This window comes from Biomphalaria glabrata, chromosome 5 (genome assembly GCF_947242115.1).
Source record: "Biomphalaria glabrata chromosome 5, xgBioGlab47.1, whole genome shotgun sequence".
NCBI classification, from domain to species: Eukaryota; Metazoa; Mollusca; class Gastropoda; family Planorbidae; genus Biomphalaria; species Biomphalaria glabrata.
Window position 1 is genome coordinate 19,050,121 of NC_074715.1, and position 18,295 is coordinate 19,068,415.

The 18,295-nt window shown below is 36.9% G+C and overlaps 1 protein-coding gene across 1 annotated transcript; it reads right to left on the bottom strand.

The window, feature by feature from the left end:
- Positions 1-218: 218 nt before the first annotated feature.
- On the bottom strand, positions 219-17,899 carry LOC129926146 (mucin-2-like). The gene is made up of 9 exons (XM_056028244.1): positions 17,746-17,899; positions 13,657-13,811; positions 12,489-12,619; positions 7,445-7,572; positions 5,457-5,611; positions 4,360-4,493; positions 3,377-3,510; positions 622-1,530; positions 219-462 (listed from the first exon to the last, which is right to left on the bottom strand). The coding sequence occupies exons 1-9, from the start codon at positions 17,801-17,803 to the stop codon at positions 317-319; spliced, it is 1,950 nt and encodes a 649-aa protein (XP_055884219.1). The 5' UTR covers positions 17,804-17,899; the 3' UTR covers positions 219-316.
- Between the last annotated feature and the right edge of the window lie 396 nt (positions 17,900-18,295).

The following is an 18,295-nucleotide window of genomic DNA, read 5'->3' on the forward strand; positions in this document are numbered from 1 at the left end:
AAGAGACTAAGGTGATGTACGTCTCACAATATTAAACTGGATACAATTAGCAGTTTTTGTTTAGTTGCTCTTTCTAAAGCAGTTTTTCTTTAGTTGTTTAAAAAGCAGTTTTTCTATAATTGTCTTTCTAAAGCAGTCTTTCCATAGCTGTCTAGCTATCTTTCTATAGCTATCTTTCTACAGCTGTCTTTCTAAAGTGGTCCTTCTCTAGCGTCTTCTCTCTAGCGGTCTTTTTAAATAAATACATTTTGCAATTTTAAAAGATTTTTCTAATTGTCGAAATAAAAATCTTTCAAACCGTTGCAAGTTGAAATTGTTACCACAACCACAAAATGTTCTTACCAAGTGAAAATGTCGTCGGAGTGGTTGAGAATCGATGGTTGGTTATTGCTGGTGTGGTTGTTGTAGACATTGTAAATGAGGATGTTGAGGCTAGGGTTGTAGTTAAGGTACACCCCTGGTCTAGGAATAAAATTAAGAATGAAACAGATATTTAATTTATGGGAAAAAAATTGTAATTCATCTTTTTCAAATTTTTTAAAAACAAATGCTATTTTAGCAATTTCTTTCACATATAGTACAACTTAACGAAACAAAATAATTAAATGAGAAAATACTTACCTTGTAATGTTTTATTGAAAGACCTTTTAGTGGATGTTGACGTCGGTGAGGTTGTTATTGTACGTTTGGTTGTCATTGGTGTGGTTGTTATCTCTGGTGTGATTGTCATTACATAGGTGGTTGTCACTGGTGTGGTTGTTATATTTGATATGTCAGTCTCTGGTGTGGTTGCAATCTTTGATATCTTAGTTTCTGATGTGGTTTTTATCTTTGATATGTTTGTCTCTGGTGTGGTTGTATTTGATATGTGTGTCTTTGGTGTGGTTATTATTATTTGTGATGTGTTTGTCACTGGTATGGTTGTTATATTTGATGTGTTTGTTTCTGGTGTGGTTGTTATCTTTAATGTATTTGTCTCTTTTGTGGTTGTAATATTTGATGTGTTTGTCTCTTTTGTGGTTGTAATATTTGATGTGTTTGTCTCTTTTGTGGTTGTAATATTTGATGTGTTTGTCTCTGGTGTTGTTGTTATCTTTAATGTATTTGTCTCTTTTGTGGTTGTAATATTTGATGTATAAGTCTCTGGTGTGGTTGTTATATTTGATGTGTTAGTCTCTGGTGTGGTTGTTATACTTGATGTGTTAGTCTCTGGTGTGGTTGTTATATTTGATGTGTTAGTCTCTGGTGTGGTTGTTATATTTGATGTGTTAGTCTCTAGTGTGGTTGTTATATTTGATGTGTTTGTCTCTAGTTTGGTTGTTGACTCTGCTTGGCTTGTCGTGTTTGTCACTCTTGTACTTGTCGTCTCTGATTTGCTTGTTGTCACTGAAGTGGTTGTTGTCAAGGCTGTGGTTGTCTCTCGTGTACCTGTCGTCACTGAGATGATATTTGTGTCTAATGGGATTTTTCCTGATGATGTAGTCGCTTCTGTTGTTGCCGCCACTGTTGTGATTGTTGTAGTTTCCTGATCTAGACATTAAATAAAAGAAACAAACCTTGGTCCTGACCATTCATTCTTCAACTCAATAATTCGCCTACTTGCCTTGAATGTTTAATAGAAAAAATAATAATTTCACCTGTTCTTTCTTAAATTAAGCCTAGGACAACTAAGCCATTTGAAAGATCGAAACAGCATCGGTTTAATATACCAGAAAAGAATTTAATTTTCAGTCGCAATTTTAGCCATCGATGTAATAGAGGCAACATTTCATTGGCTTAAGTACAAAACAATAATTCCTACTAATTAAGAACTTATGAACACTTATTGGGTATGTCACTTTCGTTCCTTTTGTATAGTTTGTCACATCTAGATTTTTAATTTAATTATTCTCTAGGCGTAGATAATTGTTACAGTAAATTTGAGGAATTATCCTTAGATCAGTGTGATTATCAAATGTGTTTTTACATCTGTAGGAAAGTGTGTTTGTGGAGAAAGTTAATACAATTTGAAATGTAAAGACTTAAGTTCATGATAATGTATACAACAATTTTAAAACGACTACATCTAGATCTACAAATGGGCCTGTTCTAAAGCAAAAATCAAGTGTCCTAAAATCGTAATAGTGAATATAAGGGTCTTTTAAAAGTCATTATGTGTGCGTGTTTTTTTAGAGTGAGAGGGGTGATTCCTATTCTATAAGGTTTGTGACGATGAGGTGTTACATAGAGCCTCTTTAGCTCTAGACCCATAGCTAACATAATCAAATTAAAATATGTAAAGAATGAAGTTACGTATGGTCTTCTGTTTTGCCTTCAATCTGTTCTACGAGAAAGGGCATTTCTTGTGAAAATATTGTAGGTATATGTGGTGGGCATTATAGTGAAAATATTGTAGGTATATGTGGTGGGCATTTCTTGTGAAAATATTGTAGGTATATGTGGTGGGCATTATAGTGAAAATATTGTAGGTATATGTGGTGGGCATTATAGTGAAAATATTGTAGGTATATGTGGTGGGCATTATAGTGAAAATATTGTAGGTATATGTGGTGGGCATTATAAAGCATGGAGATGGAAGGTTGCAACGAATGGGCCCATGAAGTGTTTACGCATACTCCTATATTAGAGGGTTGCGGGGCCTTTCATGTGTAGAACGAAAGAAACAAATAAAGGACATAGAAGTTGAGAGATAATTGTGTTGGGAGGGAGTTGTAATGCGTGCCTTTCTATTGATGAGTTTACGGGTTTTCCGGGCAAAATGAACAAATAAACCATCAATTTCAATCTTAGCGTCGCTCGGGTATCAGCAAGTTTAACATATAAAGACATTCGCTTTTCAACCAAGCTGAAATAGAAATTGCTTTGTACACTATAATATCTGGTCAATAAAATGAGTTAATATATTATAAATTATATACGTAAGATGTGAACTTTATAATGGCCTAGAAAGTTTTACGATTCTAGGAAATGTATTACTCTACATAGTTGTACCGTTACTTAGAATGAATGAAGTTTTAAGGTTTACCAAGCTTTACTTTTTGGTAGAACATTTGAGCCAAATTAAACTGATTGCTGTGATGATTTCAAAGCCCCCACCTCCCTTTGGATGACAAACAAAACTCGTAAACGTTTCTTCAATTCTCTTTATGATTTACAACTTTACAAAGAGAAAATTTAAAATGTGAAACTTTTTTTTTTCAAAGATTTTATTGTAAGCTTCATGTGGACGTATTCTTCAGGGAAGTATGGTTTAGGGGACATGATTGTATGGTCGAATGATTGTATGTTCGAATGATTGTATGTTCGAATGATTGAATGTTTGCTAGTCAAGAATCATAAGGGTTCTTAAAAAAAAAAAGAAATGTTATTTTTTTACCCAGCGGACGTTGACAAATGAAATGTTCTAGTGATGTCATAGACTCTGTTCTCAAAAACAGTTTGTTTGACGTCATTTCAGCCAGTCCTGCCATTTGGCCTAGCCAGGCTGATTGTGACGGGTCAGTCCATGGTCTGAAACAAAAAAGTCAGATGAATAAGTGATACAATTCCATGAGTTATTTTTCTAGTGTCGCATATCGAGCTTGGATTTTATTCAACTGTGGATGTGAACTAGGCTTTGCATTGATTGAACTAGACATCTGGACTCTATAAAGTATTTAATGCAATTAGTCTTCATAGTTCAGTGACAGACCGGTTTCTTTTTTTTTTTAAGAGACACATTTCAAATCTTTTTTTTTATTTTTAATAAAGATTTCCTCATCTACTCATTTATTTAACATTGAGGGTACACTTAATGCTACTGCCTCTTCCTCTAATGCCAGATACCTCCATTACGGATGTTACTCAACAATGATTAGCCCAGTATTTCTTTTTGAATGAAGATCTCAATGTATTTTTGTTCTGATGCAAAACATTTTCAGACCCTGTGTCCTATACACGCATCGGTAAGCCCCGCAGACATCGTCAGCAACCGGAAGTAACTCACTGGTTCTTAAAAATAATAATTTAACTTCTGGTTAGATGTTACATGAACATATAGGTCAGTGTACAGAGACATAGAGACAAAGGACGTGAGACTTAAGGAAAGTGAGATAAAATAGAGACATGGGGGGATAAAAGGAACATGAAAATCCGAAATCTACTTTTAGATTCTTGTTCCTTATTTGTTTGTTTATATAGTTACGTAGCATTCACCTGAGTGGATGACATGCACGCCCCACCCATTTTTTAATAGACTTCAACAAAAATAAAGTCAAGTCGTTTTTTATACCACTTTAGAATGCATGCATTTGGACATATAATTGTGAACATGACTGAGTTGTTTTTTATCGCTCCATTATACAAACTTGAAGAACTCACGTTATTGAGGTATCCAAATCCGATCCATCCAGCCATTTCCAATTGCTGGGAGTTTGTGATTCATTCCAGCTTAGTCCAAGCCACCATCTCTTCAAATTAGAATATGTATGGACCAAATGTTTTTGTAGAGTTTCCTGTGTACCATAGAAATGAAGTTAAAAGTGTTTCCTTGTTGGTATCAACTGAGTTTAAAATCAGCATACGCGAGAAAATGTCTATTGTTTGACTATGTATAAGTACTAAACAGAGTTATCTGACCTGACGATGACTAAATGCTAGATGAGGTGAATCATAGTTTAACATCTTTGTAATATGGTGTAGTTAGACAGAGACACTCGGCAGGGATGGGAGGCGACAATACGCCAGTGGCAATACTTTTTGGTGAGATCAAAGGTAGTAGTAGTATCAGAGCTGTCCCGCCGGAAACGCTTTAATTAAAGACCAGCTTAGGCGCCATCTTGATTTAACTGACCTAGACGAGAACACTGGCAACATGTGGCTTCAGAATGAGAGACAACTGGAGATTTATTTCAAAGGCCTCGGGATGCATATGGTGAGACCACAAGGAAATGAACAGCTGAGGACAGGCGTAGACTGGAACAGAGAACCTAAACCGTTTACTGGCATACAATGGTTAGGTCTGCGCTGAAAGTGGCAAAATATGTAGATCACATCTAGGAATGCTTAGCCACGTGAAATATTTCACTCACGTATCTTTAATTTTCGGACTTCGAAGTCAAGCCTCATTATTATTATTTATAAACAAGTTAAAAAGCGAAGCCATATCAAGTTAAAAAGCGAAGCCATATAAAGTCTGATTAAATTATGTTTTTGTTTTCATTATGTAGATCTGACAAATGTGACTGGGTTCACCACATACACATGTATTTCTAAACATCCAAACTATTATTAGCTGAACTACAGTATCGTAAACTCTTTGAATTTAGGTTTTGACGATTGTGAGTCTTTAGAGTGCAATATATCTTAAGCATAACTCTCTCTCTCTCTCTCTCTCTCTCTTTCTCTCTCTCTCTCCCTCTCTCTCTCTCTCTCTCTCTCTCTCTCTCTCTCTCTCTCTCTCTCTCTCTCTCTCTTACGTATATAGCTGGGCTACTGATGCTGACAATCTCAGAGTTCATATCGTTGCAGAACTTTCGACCATTAAGCCAGGTCTTTTGTACCGGTACAAACAGATAACAGCGAGTGTCCAGTTTGGTCCAGCCTTCTGAGCAGGTGACGTCGGACAGTATAGCTAAATGTATAAACAATGTTAGGTTGCTTCAGCATGTATGCAAATTGGTCTGCTGTAAGTACAACTGTAAGTTTAGAAAATAAAAAAATTTTAGGGTCACAATAACAAGTCAACCGTCTACGTAAAGATAGCCTTCAAGATAGGCAAGAAGTCTAAGACAACTTGTTGACAACAAAAAGCCACATTGGATTATACTGACAATTTTGAAGGGAAATGAGTCAAAAGGTTTTATTATATTGCAAAGAAAAAAAATGTTTCGTCTCGTTTTTTTTTTGTCTAAAATTTCAAATAGCTTTACAATATGGAAAATACAATACTTATTTGACCGGTCGTACACTGACCTCTTAATAAAAGCTGCATCTTTCTAGGTCAGTGGTTCAAAACCATTTAGTGACTTAGTGACATATGTCAGAGTCCACATCATCACAAAAAAAAAAAAAAACAACTTTTAACCGATCTTTTGCGGCTTTGTCATGGAGGTAGGTGTTTCAGATGTCGACCGTAATGTGGGCATCACTGCTCTAGGTCATGACTTTCTGGCCTGAGATCCGTTACACATGTTTCATGAACTAACTCTGTCTGGTAAAAAGTTTGTACACGTTATTTCTCCCAAACCCAATCTCGGATCAAGCTTAAATTTTGCGCAATTATTTCTTTTACCTGACAACACAAGAATCAATTTTAAAAAATCAACCAACAAGTTAATTAACTATTGGTAATTCATTATTTTGTTTGATATTTTAAACATGGGAAAGAAATTATACTTAACTGAGGTGGTAGAATACGCAGAATTAGTCCCCTTTATAGGTCGATGTTTTAAAGTTAGTTTGAAACAAACAATAGATAACAAAACAATCTTTTATTTTCATATGCACTTCACTATCAGATTGGTTAGACTGTCGGCTGGAGGAGGCTTGAGTCATCAGTTCGAATTCATGTCGTTCATACTTTTTTTTATTTTATAAATGCTTTAAAAAAAAAGGATTACGGTAAAAATTCACCCAGATATTCCTTTCTCCCCCCCATCCCTTTTCCCCATGTTCCCAACTGGTCCAAGTGATAGGATCATAGCGAAGTGAGACAAGTGATAGGATCATAGCGAAGTGAGACAAGTGATAGGATCATAGCGAAGTGAGACAAGTGATAGGATCATAGCGAAGTGAGACAAGTGATAGGATCATAGCGAAGTGAGACAAGTGATAGGATCATAGCGAAGTGAGACAAGTGATAGGATCATAGCGAAGTGAGACAAGTGATAGGATCATAGCGAAGTGAGACAAGTGATAGGATCATAGCGAAGTGAGACAAGTGATAGGATCATAGTGAAGTGAGAAAGTTAAAAACATGAAAAATCGCTAAACAAAAGTAATTGGTAAAATTAATTCTAATCGAGCAGATTTATTATTGTTGGTATAGACTATTACAAGTTTAATTACATGACTGATTGATACAACTACACCTACAAGCTTTGTGCTTGTTTGATGTTGTTTCCTTGAGGGGGTGGGGGGTCGAAAGCATTCGATTGTTTTATAATCTAACATACATTTAGAGAAAAAAAAGTTGTATAAAGAAGATTGTTGGTTGTTGCTTTTTTTTTTTAAGTATTTTCAATGTTCTTTTTCTAAAACCTTTAATTGTTGTTGTTTTTTTTAATTATTACTAATGAAAACTATAGAACACTTTTGTTATTAAAACTTCAAAATAAAATGATCAATAATTACTTATTTTAAAACACACAATGACAAAAAAAAATAACTTCTCTACCTTTTATCGTCTTCTATTTTCAGATAATAATATCGATGTAAAATAAAATAAAAAGAAGATTGACGTAACTGTTCTTTAATTCACAAACAGACGGCACCTTTGTAGACATGAGCATTGAGGTTATGAATACTGGACTATAGGTCAAAATCAGAGCAGCAGCTAAATCTCCGAAGGCTGCCCTGGAATCAGTCCATTTCCTAAGGGCAAACAATAAGAACAAATGAAAGAGGTCAGGGTATATTAGAGAAACATAGTTAATAAGAGATACATAGTGTAGTACAATAAAAAAAAAAGACAATATCGTCACGATAAGCTTAAGAAACATGTTATGATAAGCTAGAGAAAAGAATCCTGATAATCTGTAGAAACATATCATGATAAAGTAGAGAAATCGATCATCCCATACAAATGAGATGAATACCTGGACATTGGCTATAGTCGAAACGATCTCGGCCACACAGCAGTTCCCCCTCTCCACGCAGCTGTCCAAAGGAATGGCAAGTGCCGATTCAGTTCAAAATCAGCGGCATCGCAGGGGCTGCCAGCGTGTAGCACAATTTAAATTTAAGTTTACAGCAAATGAATCTTTGAAACATTATTACTTTTGACCATCAAAATTAAATCACCTCTTGAATATTATTTGCGAATATGCAGATCCGACAGGGATCCGACTTCGACGGGGGCCGCCTCTGAGTTTGTGTAACACTACGTCACACGGCCTAGCTAGACTAAAAATCACCTTCATCATTACGAGCCATTTATCGAGTGTTCATAGACATTGGTGCACGGAGTGCGTTCTTTTAACATTACATTTAAAGAGTTCATTCATATGACGTCAAAGAAAAAAAGAATTCCATTACCTCACAATAGGCTAGTACCGGTACCCTAAAAATGTCTTTATTTACACGAGGGTTCATATACATTGGTGCACTGAGTTCTAATAGAATTTATTTAAAGAGGATCAAAGCCGCATTGTTTTTGCGTTTTGTCTGTCAGTCGGTCTGTCCGTCATCTTGATATAAAAAAAACAACTAAAAGTTATTAAAATTGATTAACCTTTATTTTACGTTTCAAAACATCGCAATAATTTTTAGGTATGAACACAATTGAAAAGTTTATATAATAGATTGTTCCGGATGTTTGTATAAATAGTAAAAGAAAAAGAGAATTTCAGATAAATGTAATACCGTTAATTACATTTTTTGGATGGTCTCGTATAAAAATTAGATGTACTACAGCCATGTGGAGAGATTTTCATACCTTACTTTGGTGTTTGGATTCTGTTTTCCTTAAAAATCGGAACATAATATTAACGATAATTAGATTTTTTAATGTTTTAGGTAGAAAGTTAAATTTACTGTAAGAGAGTAGTGAGTTAAAATATTTTTCATAAATATCCGAAAAAACATTATTTCGTAAATGAGAAGATTATTTGTTTATTAATTAGAAGAGAGGAGTTCAAACAATTATTTGGCGTTAGTAGATTTTAAAATAAATTCGGAAATTTCTTGCCACGATTTGTAAGAAACAAAATCCGGAACATTCTTTATCGATTACAAAACTTCTATGTTATGTTTCAGCAAGAAAATTAAATGTCTAAAAAGTAATTTTCAGTAATCAATTCTAGTAAATTACTTTTTTTTAAAGCCCTGAACAACCTATTGTCGATATTTTTAAAATTTGTTTAAAGATGAAAATACGGAACAATTTGATATTGATAACAAAATTATAGTGACGCATTGTCAAATAATATAAGTGTAATATTAGTAAATTATGCGATTTCAAATAATTATTAGGCATAATTCATGTTTTATAAAACAATATCGGAACATTTTTACACTTAATGAAATATAAGTCAGTATAGAGATTTTGATTTAGCATTATTATGCTATTTACATAAAAAACGGAACAACATATTATTGATAATGTGTTTTTGCAACGTTTAAGAATGGAAATTGAATGTAATATAAATTAGAAGAGCAAATACACATTTGTTGGGGTTGATTAGTTTTGTAAAAAAAAAATCCGGAACAATCAATTTTTAGATACTTAAAACTATTGAGATGATACGGGAGGAACATTAAAGGGTAAATCAGATTTTCAATAACTTTTAGAGTTCTAGTTTTTTTAATCTAATCGTGACGGACAGACCGACCAACAGACAAAACGCACAAAAATAATCTTCTTTTATTCGGATGGGGGCACTAAACAAAAAATAAATAAAATCTGATTTTTTTAAAAAGTTTAAGGAATTGGTTTAGCACCTGAACATGTTGCGACGTTACGCTACTGCACGAAAATCGCTGCATAAAAAGTCCATTTAAAAAAATGTGCGTGATATTTACATACAAAGTGCATTATTAGCCTTTATAAACAAACAGAAATGTTTTCTTTTAATTTTAGCAGCTAGTTGACCAGAAAAAACATCTTTAACTATTATTTATATTTGTTGTAAACATTTCCTGTACATTTTAAAAATATATTTGACTTTGTGATACTGAAAATACACAAAACTTTTCCATCTTTGTTAGCATATTGTGACTTTGCCTCCCTTACATTTACGTAATTGTTTTAGAATTGGTGTATTTTTACGAAAAAATCGCTTGCATAATTAATTTTATAAATTAAACGGTTTGCTTTTAGGAAACCAAAAGTAGCCGTTGCACCTTAACTTTTCAAGCCGCATTTAATGATGAAATAATATTTTTCATATCTCTTCTAGTTTTCGAGATCTGAGTGTGACAGACGGACAGACGGACAGACGGACATTTTGCACAAACCTAATAGCGGCTTTTCCCCTTACGGGGGCCGCTAAAAAACAAAAAATCCAGACCGAAAACTACGCAAAGAATTATAAACCGTCCTGTATCTATATCTAAATCAACAAATAAGTTAAATTCAAGTAGCGCTGATAGCACTAATGTTCTTCATGGATGATTCGTGATCACAAGAATAGAAATAAATATTCGACATTTCCCCAAAAGAAAGAAACAATGGCCCTCTAACATATGTAGTCTAACAAGTACATCTAAACATTCGCTAACAAATCTTGAATTATAGTAGAGACTTAGAGCTAGACTAATAGACATAGAGCCATAGAGTTCTGCTATGTTTGAGATTCGATTCATATTTTTGAAATTTTTTATCAAAAAACAATTCTTTGAGTGAGTCCTGTGCGAGGCCCACTCCAATCGGAGGTTCAAGACGGATGCCTAGCCCATGCCTAATGCCGGCCCTGTGTTTGCTCAAGCTGCCTAAGGGTAACTGGTTTATAATTTTTCCTCAGGGTTGACTTACAAAGTCTTATCCACGTTTTGGTAAAGCTGCAAGGCAGCAGAGGTTTAATTCAGAGTTTTCCTTCTACCAGGGTAGCCAGCCATGGCTAACGATCCCTTTCTGTCCGAAACTTAATGGTTTAGGCACCAGTTACTCGCTTCTCCTAGGGTAGCCAGCCATGGCTAACGATCCCTTTCTGTCCGAAACTTAATGGTTTAGGCACCAGTTACTCGCTTCTCCTAGGGTAGCCAGCCATGGCTAACGATCCCTTTCTGTCCGAAACTTAATGGTTTAGGCACCAGTTACTCGCTTCTCCTAGGGTAGCCAGCCATGGCTAACGATCCCTTTCTGTCCGAAACTTAATGGTTTAGGCACCAGTTACTCGCTTTGTCAGTGATAGTAGCTACGCAGGTCCAAATATCTTTAAAACACATGTGAAGGCCAAGAGTAGGACTGGTTGTCAGAGGCTAGTTGAGCCATTGGAAGCATTTTAGTGGAATGTTTATTACCATCAAGAACTTTGAGTCAATTAGTTTATTCATTTGTGCTTCAGTTCTTTTGTGCCTTTATACTTGCACAGTTGTGTGTGTTTATTTATAGATTTATTGGACGCTTTAAGTTCATTATATTAAAGTATTCAATTTTCCAAAGTCGTATAAGTGCTGTTTCAGGAAGAAATCTAGAAGATACTAATTTTTTATAACAAATAAACACACTATAATATCGAAACAAGTTTGTTATACATAATCAAATCTCAGATTGTGTCTTATGCAGGGTCCACAATCTATGTAGAGATATTGAATTAAATTTAGCTTTTATGCACCTTACTTCTGATAACAGAAAGACCACGCAAACAAGAGTTGTTGTTCTTTTATGTTTCTTTACGTTTCAAAAGTAAAAAGTTAAGGGCGACAATTAAAAAAATGGAGGATTTAAAAAGAATATAGTTTAGTTTTCATTTTCCTGCCGTAGCGGAGTTTTAAAGAAAAAAAATTGACCGTGAACTTAGTTGAAAGAAGCGGATATTACAACAGTAACAAGAGGGGGGAAAGAAGGTCATTGTTTGAAAGAGAACACCTGAAAGACAGGTCATTGTTTGAAAGAGAACACCTATAAAACAGGTCATTGTTTGAAAGAGAACACCTGAAAAACAGGTCATTGTTTGAAAGAGAACAGCTGAAAAACAGGTCATTGTTTGAAAGAGAACACCTGAAAAACAGGTCATTGTTTGAAAGAGAACACCTGAAAAACAGGTCATTGTTTGAAAGAGAACACCTGAAAAACAGGTCATTGTTTGAAAGAGAACACCTGAAAGACAGGTCATTGTTTGAAACAGAACACCTGAAAGACAGGTCATTGTTTGAAAGAGAACACCTATAAAACAGGTCATTGTTTGAAAGAGAACAGCTGAAAAACAGGTCATTGTTTGAAAGAGAACAGCTGAAAAACAGGTCATTGTTTGAAAGAGAACAGCTGAAAAACAGGTCATTGTTTGAAAGAGAACACCTATAAAACAGGTCATTGTTTGAAACAGAACACCTGAAAGACAGGTCATTGTTTGAAAGAGAACACCTATAAAACAGGTCATTGTTTGAAAGAGAACAGCTGAAAAACAGGTCATTGTTTGAAAGAGAACAGCTGAAAAACAGGTCATTGTTTGAAAGAGAACACCTGAAAAACAGGTCATTGTTTGAAAGAGAACACCTATAAAACAGGTCATTGTTTGAAGTGAAACATGTGAAATACACTAAATTGTACTTCCAACACTGCCGCACCACGTGACACCAGCACTATCAACGTGTTTGATTAGTTTGTTACCTTGACAACGTTTACTTACGTGACACTCTCATTGACGTCTGATCCATCCAGCCAGTTCCAGTTGTCACCAGTTAGTCCTTCCCTTTTCAACCCTGTCCACCATAAGGTAGTGGTGGAGTAAAGATGTTGCAAATAACTTCCTACGCTCAGCTGGTGAATAGAAGACAAAAAAACTATTTAAAAAACAGACCTGTTCCCACAGTAAACAATACAAATATGACTTGCATTGTATGCAAAGAACAAATTCGAGTCTCGGGAATGTAAAGTTTCATTGCACTTAGATATTTCCAGTACAAAGTGAAGACGCTTGTCAAAGAGAGACAACTCTTCTTGGACACCCACCTCTACGTTGTTAAAGCGCTTTATTTTTTTTTTTTGGGGGGGGGGGGCTCCAGGAAATATCAAAAGTCTTTCAACACTTACTGTAGATTAATCAAAAAGAAGAGCTGACTTCGTCAATGAATGGCATACCCATCGTAGATTTTCTGGGAACAAATGAAGGACCCAAACACGTAGCGAGAAGTTGTTCAAAACTGCTCCGTGGTGTCCTCACAATGTTACACCACGTATTTGGCTTGATAATAACAAAACAAAAACCTACTGCTTTCTAATAGGGTTAGGAGGTGGGATGGGTCATAGATGTAAAACGTGTGGGATGTCTGGATAAGTGGAATATGTGGGATGTGTGAAATGTGTGGGATTTGTGGTATATGTAGAATGTGAGGGATGTGTGGGACGTGTGGAATGTGTGGGATATGTAATGTGTGGGATATGTGGGATATGTAGAATGTGAGGGATGTGTGGGACGTGTGGAATGTGTGGGATATGTGGAATGTGTGGGATTTGTTACTAAACTTTGAAAAATGCCTGGCCTCTCAAGACGGCTCTAGTTCGAATCCCGACTAAAGGAAGCACGGAAACCTTCTCCCAGATACCCCCCCCCCCTCAACTGGACCACAAAAGAGGTTGGACCGTAGTGCACTGAGCATGCTTTAAAAACATGTAAAGTTGCGTTATACAAAAGTAATTAATTAAAAACTAAGATGAACCTAGAAAGTAGTTCAAGTCCATTTGAATGTTCTCAGTGCTAAGAAATGTCAGCTTCAAGATTTCATGACTAAGTTAAAACAAGTCAATGTTGTTGCTCACCCCTGAGCTCTTCATGACTTCAGAAAGTACTCACTCACCATTTCTTCTATGCTTTCTATGATAATAAGGTGAGCAGTCTGATTACTGCATTTCCTGGAGGCATCGGACCATTCATTCCATCCTGTATTAAATGTGTAACATTTTGAGTTCAGGAGTGTCCAGCCATCTGGACATGATCTGTAGGTAAATATTTCTGCAAAGAAACAAACGATTTTTCCAACTATTTTGTGTACGTCATGTATCTGGTGTCACTTCATCCCCGGTCATTTCATCCCCGGTCACTTCATCCCCGGTCATTTCATCCCCGGTCACTTCATCCCCGGTCACTTCATTCCCGGTCACTTCATCCCCGGTCACTTCATCCCCGGTCAATTCATCCCCGGTCACTTCATCCCCGGTCACTTCATCCCCCGGTCACTTCATCCCCTGGTCACTTCATTCCCGGTCACTTCATCCCCGGTCACTTCATCCCCGGTCACTTCATCCCCCGGTCACTTCATCCCCTGGTCACTTCATTCCCGGTCACTTCATCCCCGGTCACTTCATCCCCGGTCACTTCATCCCCGGTCACTTCATCCCTGGTCATTTTATCCCCTGGTCATTTTATCCCCTGGTCACTTCATCCCCCGGTCACTTCATCCCCCGGTCACTTCATCCCCCGGTCATTTCATCCCTAATTAAATATTTTATATATAAATATGATTATGTAGAATGCTTTCTTTTTGACATTTTATGACATATTATTAATGCGTTTATAGTGTTTCCTCTTCCACTTTGTATTCTTAATGAGAAATCTAATATTATATGGTAAATCTGGATGTGTACTTGTCTATGATCATAGGCCAAGGTGTGGTTCAAGTAGTGGGAATCTTTTGAGAGATAGAAGTGCGATTAGAATAATTATCACCATGCTTTACAAGAGAAGTTTCAGACATGCAGAGTAACGGGATGGTATTTTCACCTCTGTCAAGCTGTATAAAGTAAAGTCAATGAATTGGGCATGAAAAGTGACTATGACGGTTGTAATGAGTTACGTGGCATGGTAAGATGTCTTTCGGCTTTGGCCTATGTACGTGAAGAACACATTAGTGATTCCTTTGAATTACTCGCCGAATCTATGCCACAACAAGATCGGATGCCGGAACTGTTATCCTACTTCGAGCATACCTATGTACGTGGTCGCAGACAGCCTGGCAGAGGAGATAACTATGTACGTGGTCGCAGACAGCGTGGCAGAGGAGATAACTATGTACGTGGTCGCAGACAGCGTGGCAGAGGAGATAACTATGTACGTGGTCGCAGACAGAGTGGCAGAGGAGATAACTATGTACGTGGTCGCAGACAGCCTGGCAGAGGAGATAACTATGTACGTGGTCGCAGACAGCGTGGCAGAGGAGATAACTATGTACGTGGTCGCAGACAGCGTGGCAGAGGAGATAACTATGTACGTGGTCGCAGACAGCGTGGCAGAGGAGATAACTATGTACGTGGTCGCAGACAGCGTGGCAGAGGAGATAACTATGTACGTGGTCGCAGACAGCGTGGCAGAGGAGATAACTATGTACGTGGTCGCAGACAGCGTGGCAGAGGAGATAACTATGTACGTGGTCGCAGACAGCCTGGCAGAGGAGATAACTATGTACGTGGTCGCAGACAGCGTGGCAGAGGAGATAACTATGTACGTGGTCGCAGACAGCGTGGCAGAGGAGATAACTATGTACGTGGTCGCAGACAGCGTGGCAGAGGAGATAACTATGTACTTGGTCGCAGACAGCCTGGCAGAGGAGATAACTATGTACGTGGTCGCAGACAGCGTGGCAGAGGAGATAACTATGTACGTGGTCGCAGACAGCGTGGCAGAGGAGATAACTATGCTTCAGCTTTATTCCCTCCAAGTACATGGAATAAATACCTGGACGTAATCGGTGGTGTTGCGCGAACGAATAACGCTGTGGAGGGTTGGCATCATGCCCTCCAAGCTTTTCATGCCACCATCCAACTATGTGGACATTTCTAGATGGTCTACGTAAGGATAGTCAGTTGCACAAGGCATCAGTTATTACAGGCTAGCGCCGGCACTGAAGAACACCCAAGGAAGAAATATGCAACACTGGCTAAGAGAATAACAAACATTGTTCATCAATAGGAATCGATGGATCGTCTTCTGTACTTACAATCGATAGCTTATCTATCTTACTGATGTAGATGAACACAAAAACACTTTTTTTACATTACCTCTTTATTTTTACATGCTAATTTTTTTTTGGTTTTTAATGGCATTTATTTTTAATTCTATTCTAATCTAAAGTGTTACAATTTTATCATTTAAATAAAAAGGAATACATTAAATATTGCTCATTTAATGTTTTTTAAAATTACAATTTGTTAGATAAAATGATCAGATGATGAAAATATCAGGGGATGAAGTGACCGGGCGATGAAGTGACCAGGGGAAGAAATGACCGGGGGATGAAGTGACCGGGGATGAAGTGACCGGGGATGAAGTGACCGGTCACCAATTGATTTATGTATAACCTTGTTAAACGGAACAAGTCAATGTGTTGGTTACTATAATTATATTTAAAATAACTGCTGCCCGATTGGTCTATAATTATAATTATTCCTTTTTCTAAATATAACATCTAGCTTAAATTAAGTTTTCTATGGTTGGTTTGTACTGACCGAGAAAAAAATTAAATGGCACTGAATGAACTGTTTGTAAACATTCCAGAGAACGAATGAATGAACGAATTAATAAACTAATTTACCTAAACATGACATATGTCACATTCATTAAGCGGGTGTGGTTAGGTTTTGTATTCCTCCGCTTGAACGTGCTTCGTCTGTGCATAAAATCTGGTTTTGAAAACTAGGTTTGAGTCTAACAATTTGTTTTAATTTATTTTGATTTGAGATGTACCAGTGGTTATTAATTAGTCCGAGTCCTTTATTGTCAGAAAGATTAGGCACTCTTTCATTTACGTATACATTGTCTGAGTGAATTATTATGACTTATTGTAGTCAATTTAAACGTATTCAATGTATAGCCCTCTCTCATCATTATCATATGTCCCTTGGGTTGCCGTGACAGTTCGTCGTAGGATTGCTGTGACAGTTCGTCATAGGGCTGCCGTGACAGTTCGTCGAAGGGTTGCTGTGACAGTTCGTCGTAGGGTTGCCGGGACAGTTCGTCTTAGGGTTGCCGTGACAGTTCGTCGTAGGGGTGCTGTGACAGTTCGTCGTAGGGGTGCTGTGACAGTTCGTCGTAGGGGTGCTGTGACAGTTCGTCGTAGGGGTGCTGTGACAGTTCGTCGTAGGGTTGCTGTGACAGTTCGTCGTAGGGGTGCTGTGACAGTTCGTCGTAGGGGTGCTGTGACAGTTCGTCGTAGGGGTGCTGTACAGTTCGCCGTAGGGGTGCTGTGACAGTTCGTCGTAGGGGTGCTGTGACAGTTCGTCGTAGGGGTGCTGTGACAGTTCGCTTAATCAAATCTTTCCACTTTTTTCAGGTCAGCAGCTGTTCTGAGCAGGATGTCAAGAGAGAGAACTCTGCCCATTCTTTTCTTTGGACGACTCTTTCTTCGTGCTCCACTGTACCTTGAAAGATGACCAAAACAGATCCGCTTTCGTCTCTTCACAGTAACGAAGAGTCCTTTTTGCCTGAGTTTTGATTTGCACATGTGTAAATATCGTTTGTCTTCTTTTCTTGGTATCTGATACCCAGCATTTGTCTGTACTCTCAAAGCCTTGAATTCTTCTTTCCATATGAATGACCACTAACAAAGATTATAGTTTTAATTTTACTCGGACATAGACTCCAAAAAAACTTTTGACCAGGTTTGGCAAGATGGCATGTGCCCTCTAGGTATACGAAAATCATATCTTATCTTATATAATACAGACGTTACTTCAATTTGACATGGACATAAAAACTGGGTATTACGGGTCCCATTTCTCAAATAGCTTAGGAACGTATCAAATCTAAACCCGGTCCTGCAATTATCTCATGTAAATATTTTCATTAAAATACATTTTAGATCTACTGCGACATAAATTTTTTAATGCACTGTTTGTACGTCAGTCTAATTACCACAAAAATCTAGACAAACACCCAGCGTCAGTCTACTTACCACAACGAGTGAGGTAGATAAAAATCCAACTGAATAATACTGTGTCTCTTTTCATCATCAACGTCCAACCCTTGTTTATTAATTGCAGCAGGTAAGGAAAATGAACTGTTAATGCATTTCTTGTTGAGAAATACAGTGTTGTCCCCCTTTATTAATTTCTGTTAAAATACTTGTTTTTAAAAGGTAAGGTCACGTGAATTATGACGTCATTTTAGTTACAAGAATTTAAATGACTGTTTAGTTTTTGCATGTCTTTCTAATATTGTAATTAATTAAAACATTGCATGTTATTGGTTGTTATCTGGTCAGAGGCGTATTCATATCTTTTTTTTAAGGGCTGTTTCGAAAAACAGAAGAATGTAATCTTATAAAGCGTATATCTACTGACTCTATCTGCCTGTCTGGTACAAATCTTAGTACTCCCACTTCCCATTCTCGAGTGGATAAAGTCCACAATTATTCATCGTCAATGATATCAAACGAATAAATAAACAAAAGTAAACAGTAAAATAATTAATTAATGGTTATTTATTAATTAATTACGTTTTAT